The sequence below is a fragment of the Palaemon carinicauda genome, chromosome 1 (genome assembly GCF_036898095.1).
Source record: "Palaemon carinicauda isolate YSFRI2023 chromosome 1, ASM3689809v2, whole genome shotgun sequence".
Lineage (NCBI taxonomy): Eukaryota > Metazoa > Arthropoda > Malacostraca > Decapoda > Palaemonidae > Palaemon > Palaemon carinicauda.
In genome coordinates this window covers 85,986,815-86,001,486 of record NC_090725.1, presented here as the reverse complement: position 1 = coordinate 86,001,486, position 14,672 = coordinate 85,986,815, and the positions used below count along the sequence as shown (strand labels likewise).

The following is a 14,672-nucleotide window of genomic DNA, read 5'->3' as shown; positions in this document are numbered from 1 at the left end:
CAATGAAGATCGTCCACGCTCCCCTCCAGCGCTGTTGACTACCTTAGTAGACGTCTTCCTACAGCCTCCGTCTTCCGCCGATCGTCGAGTTATTCCTCCTGCGGCTCTTCGCGCGCCCGCCCCGCCGACGAGTTACGACGCGTCATCAGACTCGTCAGCCGTAGCGAGTTCCTGTTCCTCGGAGGGCGAGGCCCGAAAGAAGTCCTAAAGACGCTATGAGAGATCACGGAGGAGACATTCTCGTTCCCGCTCCAGGTCTCGCCATGGGGGTAGACGCTCCAGGTCCCCCAGAAGGAAGTTTAGGAGAAGTAGATCTCCTGGAGAAGAATGGGTGGTGATCCCGTGTAGCAAGCTCGTCGAGCTCTCAGCAGTTCCGAGTTCTTCAGGTTGGCGCCCTAGATCCAGAACTCCGGACAGATTCACTTCCAGCGGCAGATTCGACAGACTGAGGGATATGTCATTTCCGGCCCCATCGGACAGGTGTAAGGCCGCGAAGGTTCCGGCTCAATCCGCCCAGCGGAGCGAGTCGCCCCTTCGGACTGGCAGCCTCGTCCCATCCTCCAAGGTGACTCTTCAACGTCAGGAGAAGGAGAGACGGCTCCCCCGTCGGGCAAGCCCACAGAAGCCAGGTCCACCACGGCGAAGGATAGACCTAGGACGGAGGCCCTCGCCGCTACGGCAATGCCCGTCCTTCGTCCAGAGCCTTGTACGGAGGCCCCCGTCAGAGGGGCTCCGTCACGAGCAGCAGATCACCCTACGGAGGACATGGAGGATAACGTAGAGGGCTCAACAGCGGAGGTCTCCGCATACAGGAGAGTGATAGGGCTCATCAGGAGCCATCACAGGATCGAAGAGCCCGAACCCTCCTCCGAGGAAGCCTGGCGCTCTAGCCTAAACAGACTGGTAGAAGCCCCCGTTCAGCAAAGACCATCCCTAGCACTCCCGATGGTCAGGGATGTTAGGCTGGGTAGAGCCCACGTCAACAAAATCGTGGCCAACCATGCGGAGGCTCCCAAGACCCAGAGTTCCTCCAAGCTGCTCCAAGGCCTGACGTTGCAGAGCAAATTTTACCTTCCAGAGGAACAGCGACCAGGTGCCTGTAAGGTAGAACCAGCTCTCGAGGTTTTAGGCCAAGGAGGACCTGAAGATAGGGCCTCGACGGCTCCAATCTGTTTCTCGCAGTCGGAGGCTACAATGATGGAGGAGATAGCCAAGGACCTGGTCAACGTGTCTTCCTGGCTGAACTGGTGGGCCTCCGCCCTTGTAGGAGTCCAGGTCTCCTATGACCTCGGTCCCGGAGAATCAGGCCCTACTGAAGGAGCTGATTAGCTCGGGAGGTAGGGCCTTAAAGTTTGTCTCCTACCACTCTCTAGCTCAAGCCGCCAACTGGATCCTGCGGAGGAGGGACACAGTCCTTAATAAAATAACCAGGCATATCCCAGACAGAGAAACGAGAGCCTTGAGAAGCCTGCCACTGTGGGACGATTCCCTTTTCCCCCTGAAGGCAGCGGAAGAAATAATGGAAAGGGTCAGAAAACGGAAAGACGTGGGTGATCCCAGACCCCAGTCAGTGAGACGACCGATCCACTGAAGGACTGCTTCCAATGCTCCTCCACCTCCTCGGGCCTCGCCTAACCAGCCCAGGAGCGACGCCCCAGCGACGGCTTGGTCACAACCTTCGCAGCCCTCCCGTAGGGGAACATCGTCAACTCAGTCCTCCTTTAGACCTTCCTACGCGGCAGCCAGGAGAGGGCGTGCAGGCCGCTCCTCCAGAAGGAGATAGGGAGAGAGGCCCCTTACTCCTGCCCAAGCCTCAGGTGGGGGGATGCCTCAGACATTTTTGGCAAGCATGGAAAGACCATGATGCAGACCCGTGGACCGTAACAGTTCTGAAAGAAGGGTACAGGTTACCCTTCCTAGCGGACCCCCCCTCTCTATTACCAGACCTACGGGCAGAGTGGTTGGCTCCAAAGGACCCCTTGAGGAGGACAGCTCTGCAAGAGGAAGTCTCGGCGATGCTGGCAAAAGGAGCGATAGAACCAGTCCAGGAGCCGGGCCCGGGGATCTACAGCAGACTCTTCCTGGTGGAGAAGGCAACTGGAGGTTGGAGGCCAGTCATAGACCTCTCAGCCCTCAACAAGTTTGTGTGCAAGACCGACTTCAAGATAGACATCCCGAAGTCGGTCCTGGCGTCCTTGAGGGAAGGGGACTCCATGATGTCCATAGACCTCAAGGACGCATACTTCCAAATCCCAGTCCACCCCTCCAGCAGAAAATACCTAAGGGTAAAATGGGGTGCCCAGACATTGCAGTTCAAAAACCTCTGCTTCGGACTGTCCACAGCTCCTCAAGTCTTCACGAGGGTCTCCACAACAGTCTAAGTATGGGCACATGAACAGGGCATCCGCCTGATTCGGTACCTGGACGACTGGTTGTTACTTTCAGCCTCAGAGGAAGTACTGAGGGAGCAAGGCACGAATCTTCTGCGGTTCTGCAATGTCCTGGGCATCATCAACCTGGAGAAGTCTCAACTGATACCCTCCACCAGGATGACCTTCCTCGGAATGGTCTTGGACTCCCGGTTGGCGAGAGCCTTCCCTTCCGCATGGAGACTAGACAACTTGGACCAGATCCTCCGTCCCTTCCTGTCGGACCAGCCCAGGAGAGCGAAGGACTGGCAAAGATTAATAGGCCATCTCGTATCGTTGGAAAAACTGGTCCCCCTGGGGAGGCTCAAGCTCAGGGGGGTCCAGTGGAATATGAAGGAGCTCTGGAACCAGAGGGACTCCCCCACAAAGTGATTCCTGTTCTCCCGGAAACGAAGGAAGTCCTGGAGTGGTGTCGCAGCAGATCGAACACACTCAAGGGAATGCCCTTCGCAGCCGACCCTCCTGAGATGCTTCTGTTCACGAACGCATCCAAGGGGGGGTGGGGTGCCCACCTCCTTGGAAGGTCAGCAAGAGGAAAATGGATGGACGAGGAGAAGGCTCAACACATAAACGTCCTAGAAATGAGGGCAGTTCGAAGGGCGTGCCTAGAGTTCGTCAATCTACTCCGGGGGAACACCGTGGCACTGATGTGCGACAACGCCACGGTGGTGGCCTACATAAAGAAGCAGGGAGGACTAAAATCGAAGGAGTTGTGCGACCTCACATTGGAACTTCTGGAATGGGCCGAGGTGGAGCAGATCAGGATCTCAGCAAGGTTCAGTCCGGGAAAAAGGAACGTCCTAGCCGACGGCCTTAGCAGGATGGGACAAGTAGTAGGAGCTGAGTGGTCCCTACACCCAGAAGTGGCCAAAGTCATCATCCAAAAATGGGGGTCGCCAGTGATGGACCTCTTTGCGACAAGACTAAATGCACAGCTCCCAGTGTTTTGTTCTCCTGTGCCAGACCCAAGAGCGGCGTTAGAGGACACCTTCCAGCACCCTTGGGACAATCTCGACGTTTACGCCTTCCCTCCCTTCGCGATGCTCAGGCAGGTGCTCAACAGAGTAAGGAGGGCCCACAACCTGAAGATGTTTTTGGTAGCGCCCTGGTGGCCGGAGAGAGAATGGTTCGTGGATCTAAAGGAACTAGTGTGTCTTCCACCTTGGCCCCTCCCGCACAGGCCAGACCTACGGCAGCCCCACTTTCAAAGGTTCCACGAAAACCCTTGGTCCCTCCGCCTTCACAAGTGGAGGTTATCAAGCGTCTCCTGAGGAAGGCTATTCGTCGAAGACAGCAGCAAGGATGTCAGGGTATCTGAGACGTTCATCGGCAGCGGTCTACCAAGCAAAGTGGGCCACTTTCACTAAGTGGTGCTCCTCCAGGAACATCAAGCCACTGAAGGCCTCCATTCCGGAGGTACCGGACTTCTTGGTCTATCTCAGGGATGTGGTCAACATGTCTATTCCTGCCATCAAGGGAGTCCGTGCAGCGTTAGGCCAAGTTTTCCTCCTGAAGGGCATCGACCTGGGAGCTTCTAGACATATCTCGATGCTCATAAAGAGTTTCGAGCAGGCATGCCCCCAAAATTCACGCAAAGTCTTGGTACTTTGCGTGACATTAAAGCACTGCTTAAATAAGTGCTTGGTGTAGAGCTTTTTAAAATTAGAGATGACTTGCTGGTCCATGGATTGGAGGATAGGGGTGGTATTCAGTGGAAGATACAACACTTTGATAAATTTGTATTCGTTAATGATATCATCTTCGATCCCTGGGGAGTGAGCGGGTGCATTGTCAACAAAGCAAGCATTTCAAAGGCAAATTCCTCTCCTGAAGGTACTTCTTGACAGCAGGGCCGAAAACTACATTTACCCATTCCACAAAGTTATGCCTAGTGACCCAAGCCTTAGAATTAGAACGCCATAGAACATGTAGCAGGTCTTTATTAATTCCATGTGCTTTAAATGCCCTAGGGTTTTCGGAAGGGTAAACTAAAAAAGGCTTAATTTTGCAGTCCCCGCTGGCGTTGGCACAAAGCGCAAGAGTCAACTGATCCTTCATTGGCTTATGTCCAGGCATTTTCTTCTCTTTGGCAGTAATGTATGTTCGACTAGGCATCTTTTTCCAAAACAAACCGGTTTCATCACAGTTGAAAACCTGCTGCTCTACGTAGCCTTCCTCCTCCACGATGCTTTCGAACTTTTTAACAAAGTCTTTAGCAGCCTTGGTGTCGAACTTTAAGCTTCTCCATGCCGAACAAATGAATGAATTCCGGTCCGTTTCATAAATTTCTCGAACCAACCTCGAGACACCTTGAATTCTTCCGTCGTAGGCTCGGTTGAACTCTCCCCCGCGTCACCCCCAGAGCCCGCCGCCTTCAAGTCACAATAAATAGCGCTGGCCTTCTCACAAATGATAGTTTCAGTGATCGTATCGCCAACTATCTCCTTGTCCTTTATCCTTATTAACAAAAGGCGTTCCATCTCTTCCAGGGTAGGGCTACGACGTTTAGAAATAATCGTGATCCCCTTAGAAGGTTTCACTGCTTTAATGGCTGCCTTCTGTTTTAGGATCGTCGAGATCGTAGACATATTCCGGCCATATTGTTTAGCCAGATCGCTAACACGCTCACCTCGCTCATGCTTTTCTATTATTTCTTGTTTTAGTTCTAATGAAAGCATTGACTTCTTTTTCTCACCACTACTACTTCCTGAATCGAAACTAAGCTTTTTAGGACCCATGATTACAAAACACAAAAAGAAAATGTGAAAAGGAAGATAAAAATCACAGTTAATAACTGAGCAAATAGAGAACAACCACACGATGCACACGAGATGAGAAGACTGATCAAGGCGACGCTCGATTGGCGTCCCTCCGATGTGCTGCCGTTAGCGGCGTTAACAAGAAACTACGATAGACGCTTTCGAGAAAATTCCCCGCGCACGCGTATGATTTAAGTCGTATGTTGGAGCAAGACTTCAGGTGTCGAGACAGAAATTTGGTCGAATTTTACTTCGGATGTTGGAAAATTCGTATGTTGGGACAATCGTATGTAGAGGTTCCACTGTATATATATATATATATCCACTAAGCCAACTACCACTTGATCCGCCGTGTCGGCAGATTCTTTGATCACGGATAGATCCGTGGGGGCGGTCGTATCCCTGGCATTCGGCCGACTCGACGAAGCGGCTATCTCCATCACGGATGGAGCCCTCGAGGAGGAGGTAGCCGTCATGGGTCTACCTCCTCCCGGAGGAATCCGTGGCGAGTGACTGCCATGCTGTGCCAGCGGCTGCATCCGATGCATGGATGGAGCCGGTGGGATGTTGGGCATGAGAACAATGCTGCTGGGCTGAGCCAGCGGCTGCCTACGCTGAATGGATGGAGCCGGTCACTTGCCGGGCAAGTGCAAAAAAAAGCTATTGTGCCAACGGCTGCATCTGTAGCATGGACAGAGCCGAAGAGACACTGGGCAAAGGCACGTTAGCTAATTCCATCACGGATGGAGCCCTCGAGGAGGAGGTAGCCGTCATGGGTCTACCCCCTCCCGGAGGAATCCGTGGCGAGTGACTGCCATGCTGTGCCAGCGGCTGCATCCGATGCATGGATGGAGCCGGTGGGATGTTGGGCATGGGAACAATGCTGCTGGGCTGAGCCGGCGGCTGCCTCCGCTGAATGCTGGAGCCAGTCACTTGCTGGGCAAGGGCAAAGAAAAGCTAGTGTGTGCCAACGGCTGCATCCGTAGCATGGACGGAGCCGAAGAGACACTGGGCAAAGGCACGTTAGCGGCTCCAGCAGCCGCCAAGGCAGGCACTGGAACGGCAAGAGCCATGTTCGACCCACAATGGGGAAAAACTAACTTACCCAATTTTGCCCTCTCCTTTTTGGAACTCCTCTACTTGCTCTTTTCTTAGCAACTTTGGCCTTCTTCCTAGACGGGCCTGAGTTCGCGCTCGACTTCTTCCTCTTTGATTTCTTTTCTTTTTCTTCATCTCCTGGTTGCTGGAGTCTTCCGACGATGAAGAGCTGGAGGACGAGGTAGCGTCCGAGGAAGATGAAGAAGAAGAGGAGCTATCCGAGGACCCTGAATCCTGTACCAACAACATGGGGGCTTGCAATTGTGCTACCGGGGGGACAGGTTGCATAACATCAGGAGATAGCGAAACAGAAGGCGCCGGAGGCGTGAGTAGTGACCCAAGTGAGGCAAACCAGCCAGAAAACTCCTCGTCTTGCCGCATGGGTGACCTGATGGGCGTCCTTGGCGCCGTCCACACAATGGAATCAGGGTCAGAAGAACACGTGGCTTGTCTTTTCCTGTCCTGGTCTCCCCCTGAAGTCGCTGCACCTGAAAAACACTGCCAAGGTGGTGGGGAAGGAGCTGGTGTCCCTGAGCTCCCCCACACCGGATCCTCACTCGAGACGGGTCCTGCGGGCAACAGAACCTTGTCTACTGAAAGCACTCCCAGAACAATAGCAGACTCCTCACTCGTCTGTATAGGCACAATACATTTGGATTTATCAATATCAGACTCATGGGGAACAGCAATGGGCTGTTTCCCCGCAACGGACTTACCTCGTCCCCTACTCTAGGTAGGGGAAGGGGAACCGCTCCCAGAAGGAGCTGAAGGAGAAGTTATCGGAGAACGGGAAAACACAAATAGAACACGTGGTGGGTCGGACGGGATGTGAGAGAGCGCGGTGAGATGTGATCTATGCCACGACCAGATGCTTACTGGCGACAACGACCCAGTAGTGCAACCACGCGCTGACCCCGGGTCGCCTCAGGGCACGTATCCCTCCGCCACGGAGGGACCCGACAAGGGAAAACGGCGATAGGGGGACTGCGCAAAATTCTTGGTTGGATAGGGAGGAGATCCCAGATACTCCTAAGAAAGTAGTTCGAGGTAAATACTCAGTGTTAGAACAAATATCTTTTTCATACTAACAAATGAGTCATTTGCACAGAAGTGCTGCATCCCCTACATTCACTCCAATTGTAAACAAACCAGGCAATCAATTGATTTACCTCAGTTAAAACTAGGATTCAGAAGATATACCCTACCTTGAAATTAAGATATTATCTCCTTTTAAAAAATTATGTAATCTTATTGATGAGAAATACCTTAAGGGGACCGTCCTCCATGGTGTTTTGACATAACTTTCAGAAATCGAAAATAGTTTTATTGCTTCTATGTATGCGTAAACATATCGTACATGCTCCCCAGAAGTTTCAGCCAATTATTTTTACAAATAACAAAGATACTGTATAGCGGTCTTTAAATGACGACGTTATCCTTACTGCGTCGTCTGCATGACTGAGTTTGACAAAATCGTCTGTGTTATTTTTGCATATTTATAGCGATTTTTCACTTATGTTTCGAGATATCGTACGTCTGGCAGAAATGGAAGGCATTGGTAGAGCGTAGTTGAACGAAATCTACTCCTACGAGAACAGGAGCCCAAGTTTCCAAAGATGTATAGAAGTTATAACGCATGCGTTTGTTTACTTGAAGTTTGTATGTACATTGGGTTTTCACAACGTCCTCAGGAACTTTATAGCAAGGCCAATGTTACCTAAGGTCATAAAAAGAACAAATAGTCAATCATTTTTCCAAACAATGAAGATACAGTATAGCGGTCTTTAAATGATGACGTCATCCTTACTGCGTCGTCTGCATGACTGAGCTTGACAGCGTCTCTCTCTCTCTCTCCCCCTCTATTTCGAAATCTCGTACTTCTGGCAGAAATGAAAGGCATTGGTAGAGGGTAGGTAAATGAAAACTACCAGCTACGAGAACATCAGCAAAGTTTCCAAAGACATATAGAAATTATAATGCATGTGTTTATTTACTTGAAGTTCGTATGTAGATTGTGCTTTCACAACGTCCTCAGGAACTTTATAGCAATGCCAATGCTACATAAGGTGATAGAAAAAACAAAAATTAAGTGGAGAACAAGAAAAAAGAACCAAGAAAGAGGGAAACATGAATAAGAGTACAAACCTGAAACCTGCTAACTAAAACACTGGCAACAATGAGAGATCGCTGGCAACTCGTAACATAGAAATAGTAAATCGAGGGTTCAAATACCTCGTTTAGGGTGCTTTTATGTAGGAATAAACAATAAAAGTTATCATAATAATATCATCTTGATTTCTTTAAGAAAAGAAGCGAAAATTTGTTGCAAATCTTTTGGAGCTCATAACTCAAAAACATACTTATTCACACTTAGGTACATTTTTCTCACTTATTTGCTGTTCGGTATTAGAGAGAGAGATATCACTGAAAAGAAGAATAAAAATCCCACAATTCTGTCAAGCAAAATATTTATTTTCTTTTTACATTATTTTTCACGATTATTTTCCGTCTAGACGAGAAAGAAAAAATAAAAATTCATTAAAAAAAAACAGAAATGAAAATCAAACTTCTGTCTGACAGAATTGTTCGGTTGATAGAGTGGTTTTTATGTTATAAGTTTCAATACAATTGGTATTATAGTAGTAGGGAAAAATGTACCTAAATTTTTTTTTTTAAATCATGATTTTTGCTAATAAATCCAAAAGTTTTGGATTAAATAACTTGAAATTTTGATATGATGAAGGTATATATGTCTAAAACATATATAGAAATGATGTAATTTGGATCATTAGAAAAAAAAAGGGTGGACATGACTGACGGTCCCCTAAGTTGACCAAGGTAAAGTTAGAAGCTTCATATTCTTTCAAATCATTGGAAATAACTTTAATCAAGGGATAGAATAGATATATTGTTTTCTCGAGGTTCAGAAAATGCTAGCAATTCATAGTCCCATTTAAGCCTAAAGCCTCTAATAATAGATAGGTACTGGCTGTGTAAAACTCTATCTGTTGCGCGTCTTATTTTACAACTTTTTTCCAGTCTTGTCCCCTCACTGTCTCATAAATTAAACACTTTTTAAAAGTTGCTTGACTAAAGAGATGCTTCTTGAGGACAATGATATAGGTAGTAGGTTGGCCAGGGCACCAGCCACCTGTTGAGATACTACTGCTAGAGTGTTATGAGGCCTTTTGACTAGCCAGACTGTACATACAATCCTTCTCGGTTCATTTTCCTAAGGAGTTACTGCACAATAATTGTTCAGTGGCCACTTTACCCTTTATAAGGGTAGAAGAGAGACTTTAGCTATGGTAAGAAGCTCTTCTAGGAGAAGTATCTCCAAAATCAAACTATCATTCTCTAGTCTTGGGTAGTGCTATAGCCTCTGTACCATGGTCTTTCACTGTCTTGGGTTAGAGTTTGAGGGTACACTCAGGCACTCTATTCTATCTTATTTCTCTTTCTCTTGTTTTGAAGAAGTTTTTATAGTTTATATAGGAGATATTTATTTTAGTGTTGTTGCTCTTGAAATATTTTTATTTGTTTCCTTTCCTCACTGGGCTATTTTCTCTGTTGGAGACCATGGGCTTATAGCATCCTGCTTTTCCAACTAGGGTTGTAGCATAGCAAGTAATAAATATTTGAGTTTTAATGGGCTTCCCTGATAGATTTGTTACCATTCTTGCATAAGAAAAACCTGTGAAAACTTTTCCTCCGTTCTATTATTAAATATTCATTGCAATTTTAGTTATCTTCTCTACTGAATTTGGTAGAAGTTTAATTGAAGAAAAAGTTCAATTTGCAAATATTACATTGCTATTATTCGGGAAGTGACATTTCATAGGCTATACCTTTCATCCATGAGCCTCCTCATAAATGTAACACTGATGTGCCAGTTGGAAATATGAGGTGAAGTTAAGTGTTTGAAATTTTTTATGATAAAACTATATCATACTGTAAGTTTATTTATCCAGTAAGAGCTGTTCAGTATTAATTGCACAAGATTTCAGTTATTAGGTAGTACAGTTAGGTAGAATATGGAGGAAATTTGGGCGGGATAGGTAACACAAACAGGCGCAAAGATCGAGGATTTGTAAATGCTTGCTGCCCTAGAGTGATCAACTCTTAACCTACTAACTCATTGACCATTGTCTATCTGCAGATGACCGACACACTAGGTAACCTTCGGTACTGCACTACATTCTTTTCACATGGTTTCTATCATGGTATTTTTTAGTTCATACTACTTTTTAGAGGTAAATGTACATTATCAACCAAGCTTCAGTGTAAGGTAAGACTGCTCATAACACGAAAGTCATCAACCACACCAAGCTATGCATAACTACCAACAAAAGCCTTGTTCATATTTAACAACAACACTCCAATACCAGTGCCTCTATCCAGCTGGAACAAGAAATTTTACAATATTCACCATTATTATTTTTATCTTTCTAATTTTATTTTATGTAAGATTTCAATAAAAGAATGAACAGCACATGAATTCCAGGTATGTGTTGAAATAATTAATTTCAATTTAAAAATTAGGTTTATAAGTAATATATCTTTTATGAATAAAGTATAAACATAATTACCAATGACAGAGAAATTGCTGCAAGCAGAGCAGCTGAAATGCAGATAATTTTCTGATAATTAGAAAATGACTGCAACAGAGGAACCACCATTATTTGCTGAACAATCAATGCCGCAGCAGTCGCTAATCCAATAGCATTATGGTCTCCAAATTTCCTAAGTAAATCTGGAAGAATATGGATTATCATTTGACATATATTTTAGCAATTTTGGTATTCAAGATGCAATTTATTTTGTTGGACTGCCAAACATATTCTTCCACTTCAGTATAATGACCTGACTGGACTTTGTCCCAACAAACTAGTGTCCTGAAAAAGATGATACACAAACAAGTATGTAAAGAATATAAAAATTTCACCCATAATGGAATCAAATTTACATCAAATACAATTACTATCAAGTTCAAAATTATTTAACTTGTGTTACATTTAAGGGTGAATTAATTCATAAATGTTGAGAAATAGCTTTACAGATACAAACCAATAATTGTATTACAATTCTATGCATCAAACAAAAAACTAACTTTTTCAACATACCAATTTGTGGGGTGTGGGACAAATCAAGTCCCACCACATATGATAGGTCAGTGGGCAGATACAGTGTATATATCATACATACATATACCAAGGCAATTCCCCCAATTTTGGGGGGTAGCTGACATCAAACAAATGAAACAACAAAGGGGACCTCTCCTCTCTACGTTCCTCCCAGCCTGACAAGGGACTCAACCGAGTTCGGCTGGTACTGCTAGGGTTCCACAACCCACCCTCCCCCATTATCCACCACAGATGAAGCTTCATAACGCTGAATCCCCTACTGCTGCTACCTCAGTGGTCATCCAAGGCACCAGAGGAAGCAGCAGGGCCTACTGGATCTGCGTCACAATTGCTCGCCATTCATTCCTATTTCTAGCACGCTCTCTTGCCTCTCTCACATCTATCCTCCTATCACCCAGAGCTTTCTTCACTCCATTCATCCACCCAAACCTTTGCCTTCCTCTTGTACTTCTCCCATCAACTCTTGCATTCATCACCTTCTTTAGCAGACAGCCATTTTCCATTCTCTCAACAAGGCCAAACCACCTCAACACATTCATATCCACTCTAGATGCTAACTCATTTCTTACACACGCTTTCACCCTCACTACTTCGTTCCTAACCCTATCTACTCGAGACACACCAGCCATACTCCTTAGACACTTCATCTCAGACACATTCAATTTCTGTCTCTCCGTCACTTTCATTCACCACAACTCCGATCCATACATCACAGATGGTACAATCACTTTCTCATACAGAACTCTTTGCATTCATGCCCAGCCATTTATTTTTTACTACTCCCTTAACTGGCCCCAACACTTTGCATCCTTCATTCACTCTCTGATGTCCATCTGTTTCCACTCCATTTGCTGCAACAACAGACCCCAAGTACTTAAATTGATCCACCTCCTCAAGTAACTCCAGTCAACATGACATTCAACCTCGCACCACCTTCCCTTCTCATACATCTCATAACCTTACTCTTACCCACATTAACTCTCAACTTCCTTCTCTCTCACACCATTCCAAATTCTGTCACTAATCGGCCAAGCTTCTCTTCCGTGTCTGCAACCAGTACAGTATCATCACCAAACAACAAATGATTTACCTCCCATTCATGGTCATTCTTGTCTACCAGTTTCAATCCTCGTCCAAGCACTCGAGCATTCACCTCTCTCACCACTCCATCCCTGTCTCAGCCCCACTCTCACCGGAAACCCATCACTCACTTCATTTCCTATCCTAACACATGCTTTACTACCTTTGTAGAAACTTTTCACTGCTTGCAACAATCTTCCACCAACTCCATATAACCTCATCACATTCCACATTGCTTCCCTATCAACTCTATCATACGCATTCTCCAGATCCATTAACGCAACATACACCTCCTTACCTTTTGCTAAATATTTCTGGCATATCTGCCTAACTGTAAAAATCTGCTTCATACAACCCCTACCTCTTCTAAAACCACCTGTACTTCTAAGATTGCACACACTGTTTTATCCTTAATCCTATTAATCAGTACTCTACCATACACTTTTCCAACTATACTCCACAAACTAATACCCCTTGAATTACAACACTCATGCACATCCCTTGCCCTTATATAGTGGTACAATACACACACAAACCCAATATACTGGTACCATTGACAACAAAACACATATTAAACAATCTCGCCAACCATTCAAGTACAGTCAACTCCCTTCCTTCAACATCTCAGCCCTCACACCATCCATACCAGATGCTTTTCCTACTCTCGTTTCATCTAGTGCTCTCTTCACTTCCTCTCTTGTAATCTCTCTCTCTCTCTCTCTCATTCTCCTCTCCCATCACCGGCACCTCAACATCTGCAACAGCAATTATACCTGCCTCCCTATTATCCTCAACATTCAGTAAACTTTCAAAATATTCCGCCCACCTTTTCCTTGCCTCCTCTCCATTTAACAACCTTCCATTGCCATCTTTCACTGTCTCTTCAATTCTTCAACCAGCCTTCCTTACTCTCTTCACTTCTTTCCAAAACTTCTTAATCTCTTCATATGAATGACCCAGTCCCTGACCCCACCTCAGGTCAGCTGCCCTCTTTGCCTCACTTACCTTGCACTTTACTTCCACATTTTCTCTCTCTATCTTTCAAACTTCTATTACTCTGCAACCATTCTTCAAAAGCCCTCTTTTTCTCTTCCACTTTTACCTTCACACCTTCATTCCACCATTCACTGCCCTTTCTCATGCTGCCTCCAACAAACTTCTTGCCACACACATCACTTGCAATCCCAACAAAATTTTCTTTTGCTAACTTCCACTCCTCTAAATTACCAGTTTCTCTTAATTTCACTTTGTCATATGCCATTTTCAACCTTTCTTGATATTTACTTCTTACCCCCGGTTTTATTAGCTCTTCAACCCTCACTAGCTCCCTTTTACATCCACCTACTCTATTCCCCCACTCTTTTGCTACAACTAGTTTTCCTTCCACCAAAAAATGATCAGACATACCATTAGCCATACCCCTAAACAACGCACGTCTTTCAATCTTCCAAACCACTCTTCTTCCATTTGCCACTCTTACCCATGTATACTTGTTTTTATCTTTCTTTTTGAAAAAGCTATAACTTATCACCATCTCTTGCTCAACACATATCTACCAGTCTCTCACCACTCTCATTTTCACCTGGTACGCCATACTTCCCAATGACACCTCCTACCTCTCCTGCACCCACTCTAGCATTTACGTCACCCATGACAACTACATAATTCCTTCTACCCAGTCCTTCTACACACCTAGTTAATTCATTCCAGAACTCATTCCGCTCCTCTTCACTTTTCTCACAACCTGGCCCATACGCACTGACTAAAGCCCAACATTCCCTACCCAACTTAACCCTTACCCACATTAACCTAGATGATATCTCCTTCCATTCCACTACTTTACCTGTCATCCATTTAATCAGCAACAAAGCCACACCCTCTCTTGCTCTTCCCCTTTCAATCCCAGACACTCTACCAGACATTTCACCAAACATCACTTCACCTTTAGCTTTTATCTTTGTCTCGCACAATCACATCTTTTACTCTCTATCGTACTACATCCACGCACATTCAAACATTGTATTTATCGGTGTATATATGAAAGAAATAATGAAAAAATGCAAATTTTAAAAGTTATCTATTTAGTTTTTTATGGTTGGGTAATTTTCTGCTACAGTATATACAGGGTGATGGTGAATTTGAGTATTAGTTGGGTAAGGTTA

The 14,672-nt window shown here is 45.7% G+C and overlaps 1 protein-coding gene across 8 annotated transcripts in view; it reads right to left on the bottom strand.

Annotated features, from left to right (window-relative positions):
• LOC137649512 (uncharacterized) overlaps positions 1-14,672 on the bottom strand; it is a 169,979-nt gene that overhangs the window by 15,385 nt on the left and 139,922 nt on the right. For all 8 annotated transcript variants that reach the window (XM_068382541.1, XM_068382515.1, XM_068382521.1 and 5 more), the window contains one exon: positions 10,876-11,039. In XM_068382541.1, the coding sequence (XP_068238642.1) occupies positions 10,876-11,039 (164 nt within the window). The remainder of the gene's footprint in view (positions 1-10,875; positions 11,040-14,672) is intronic.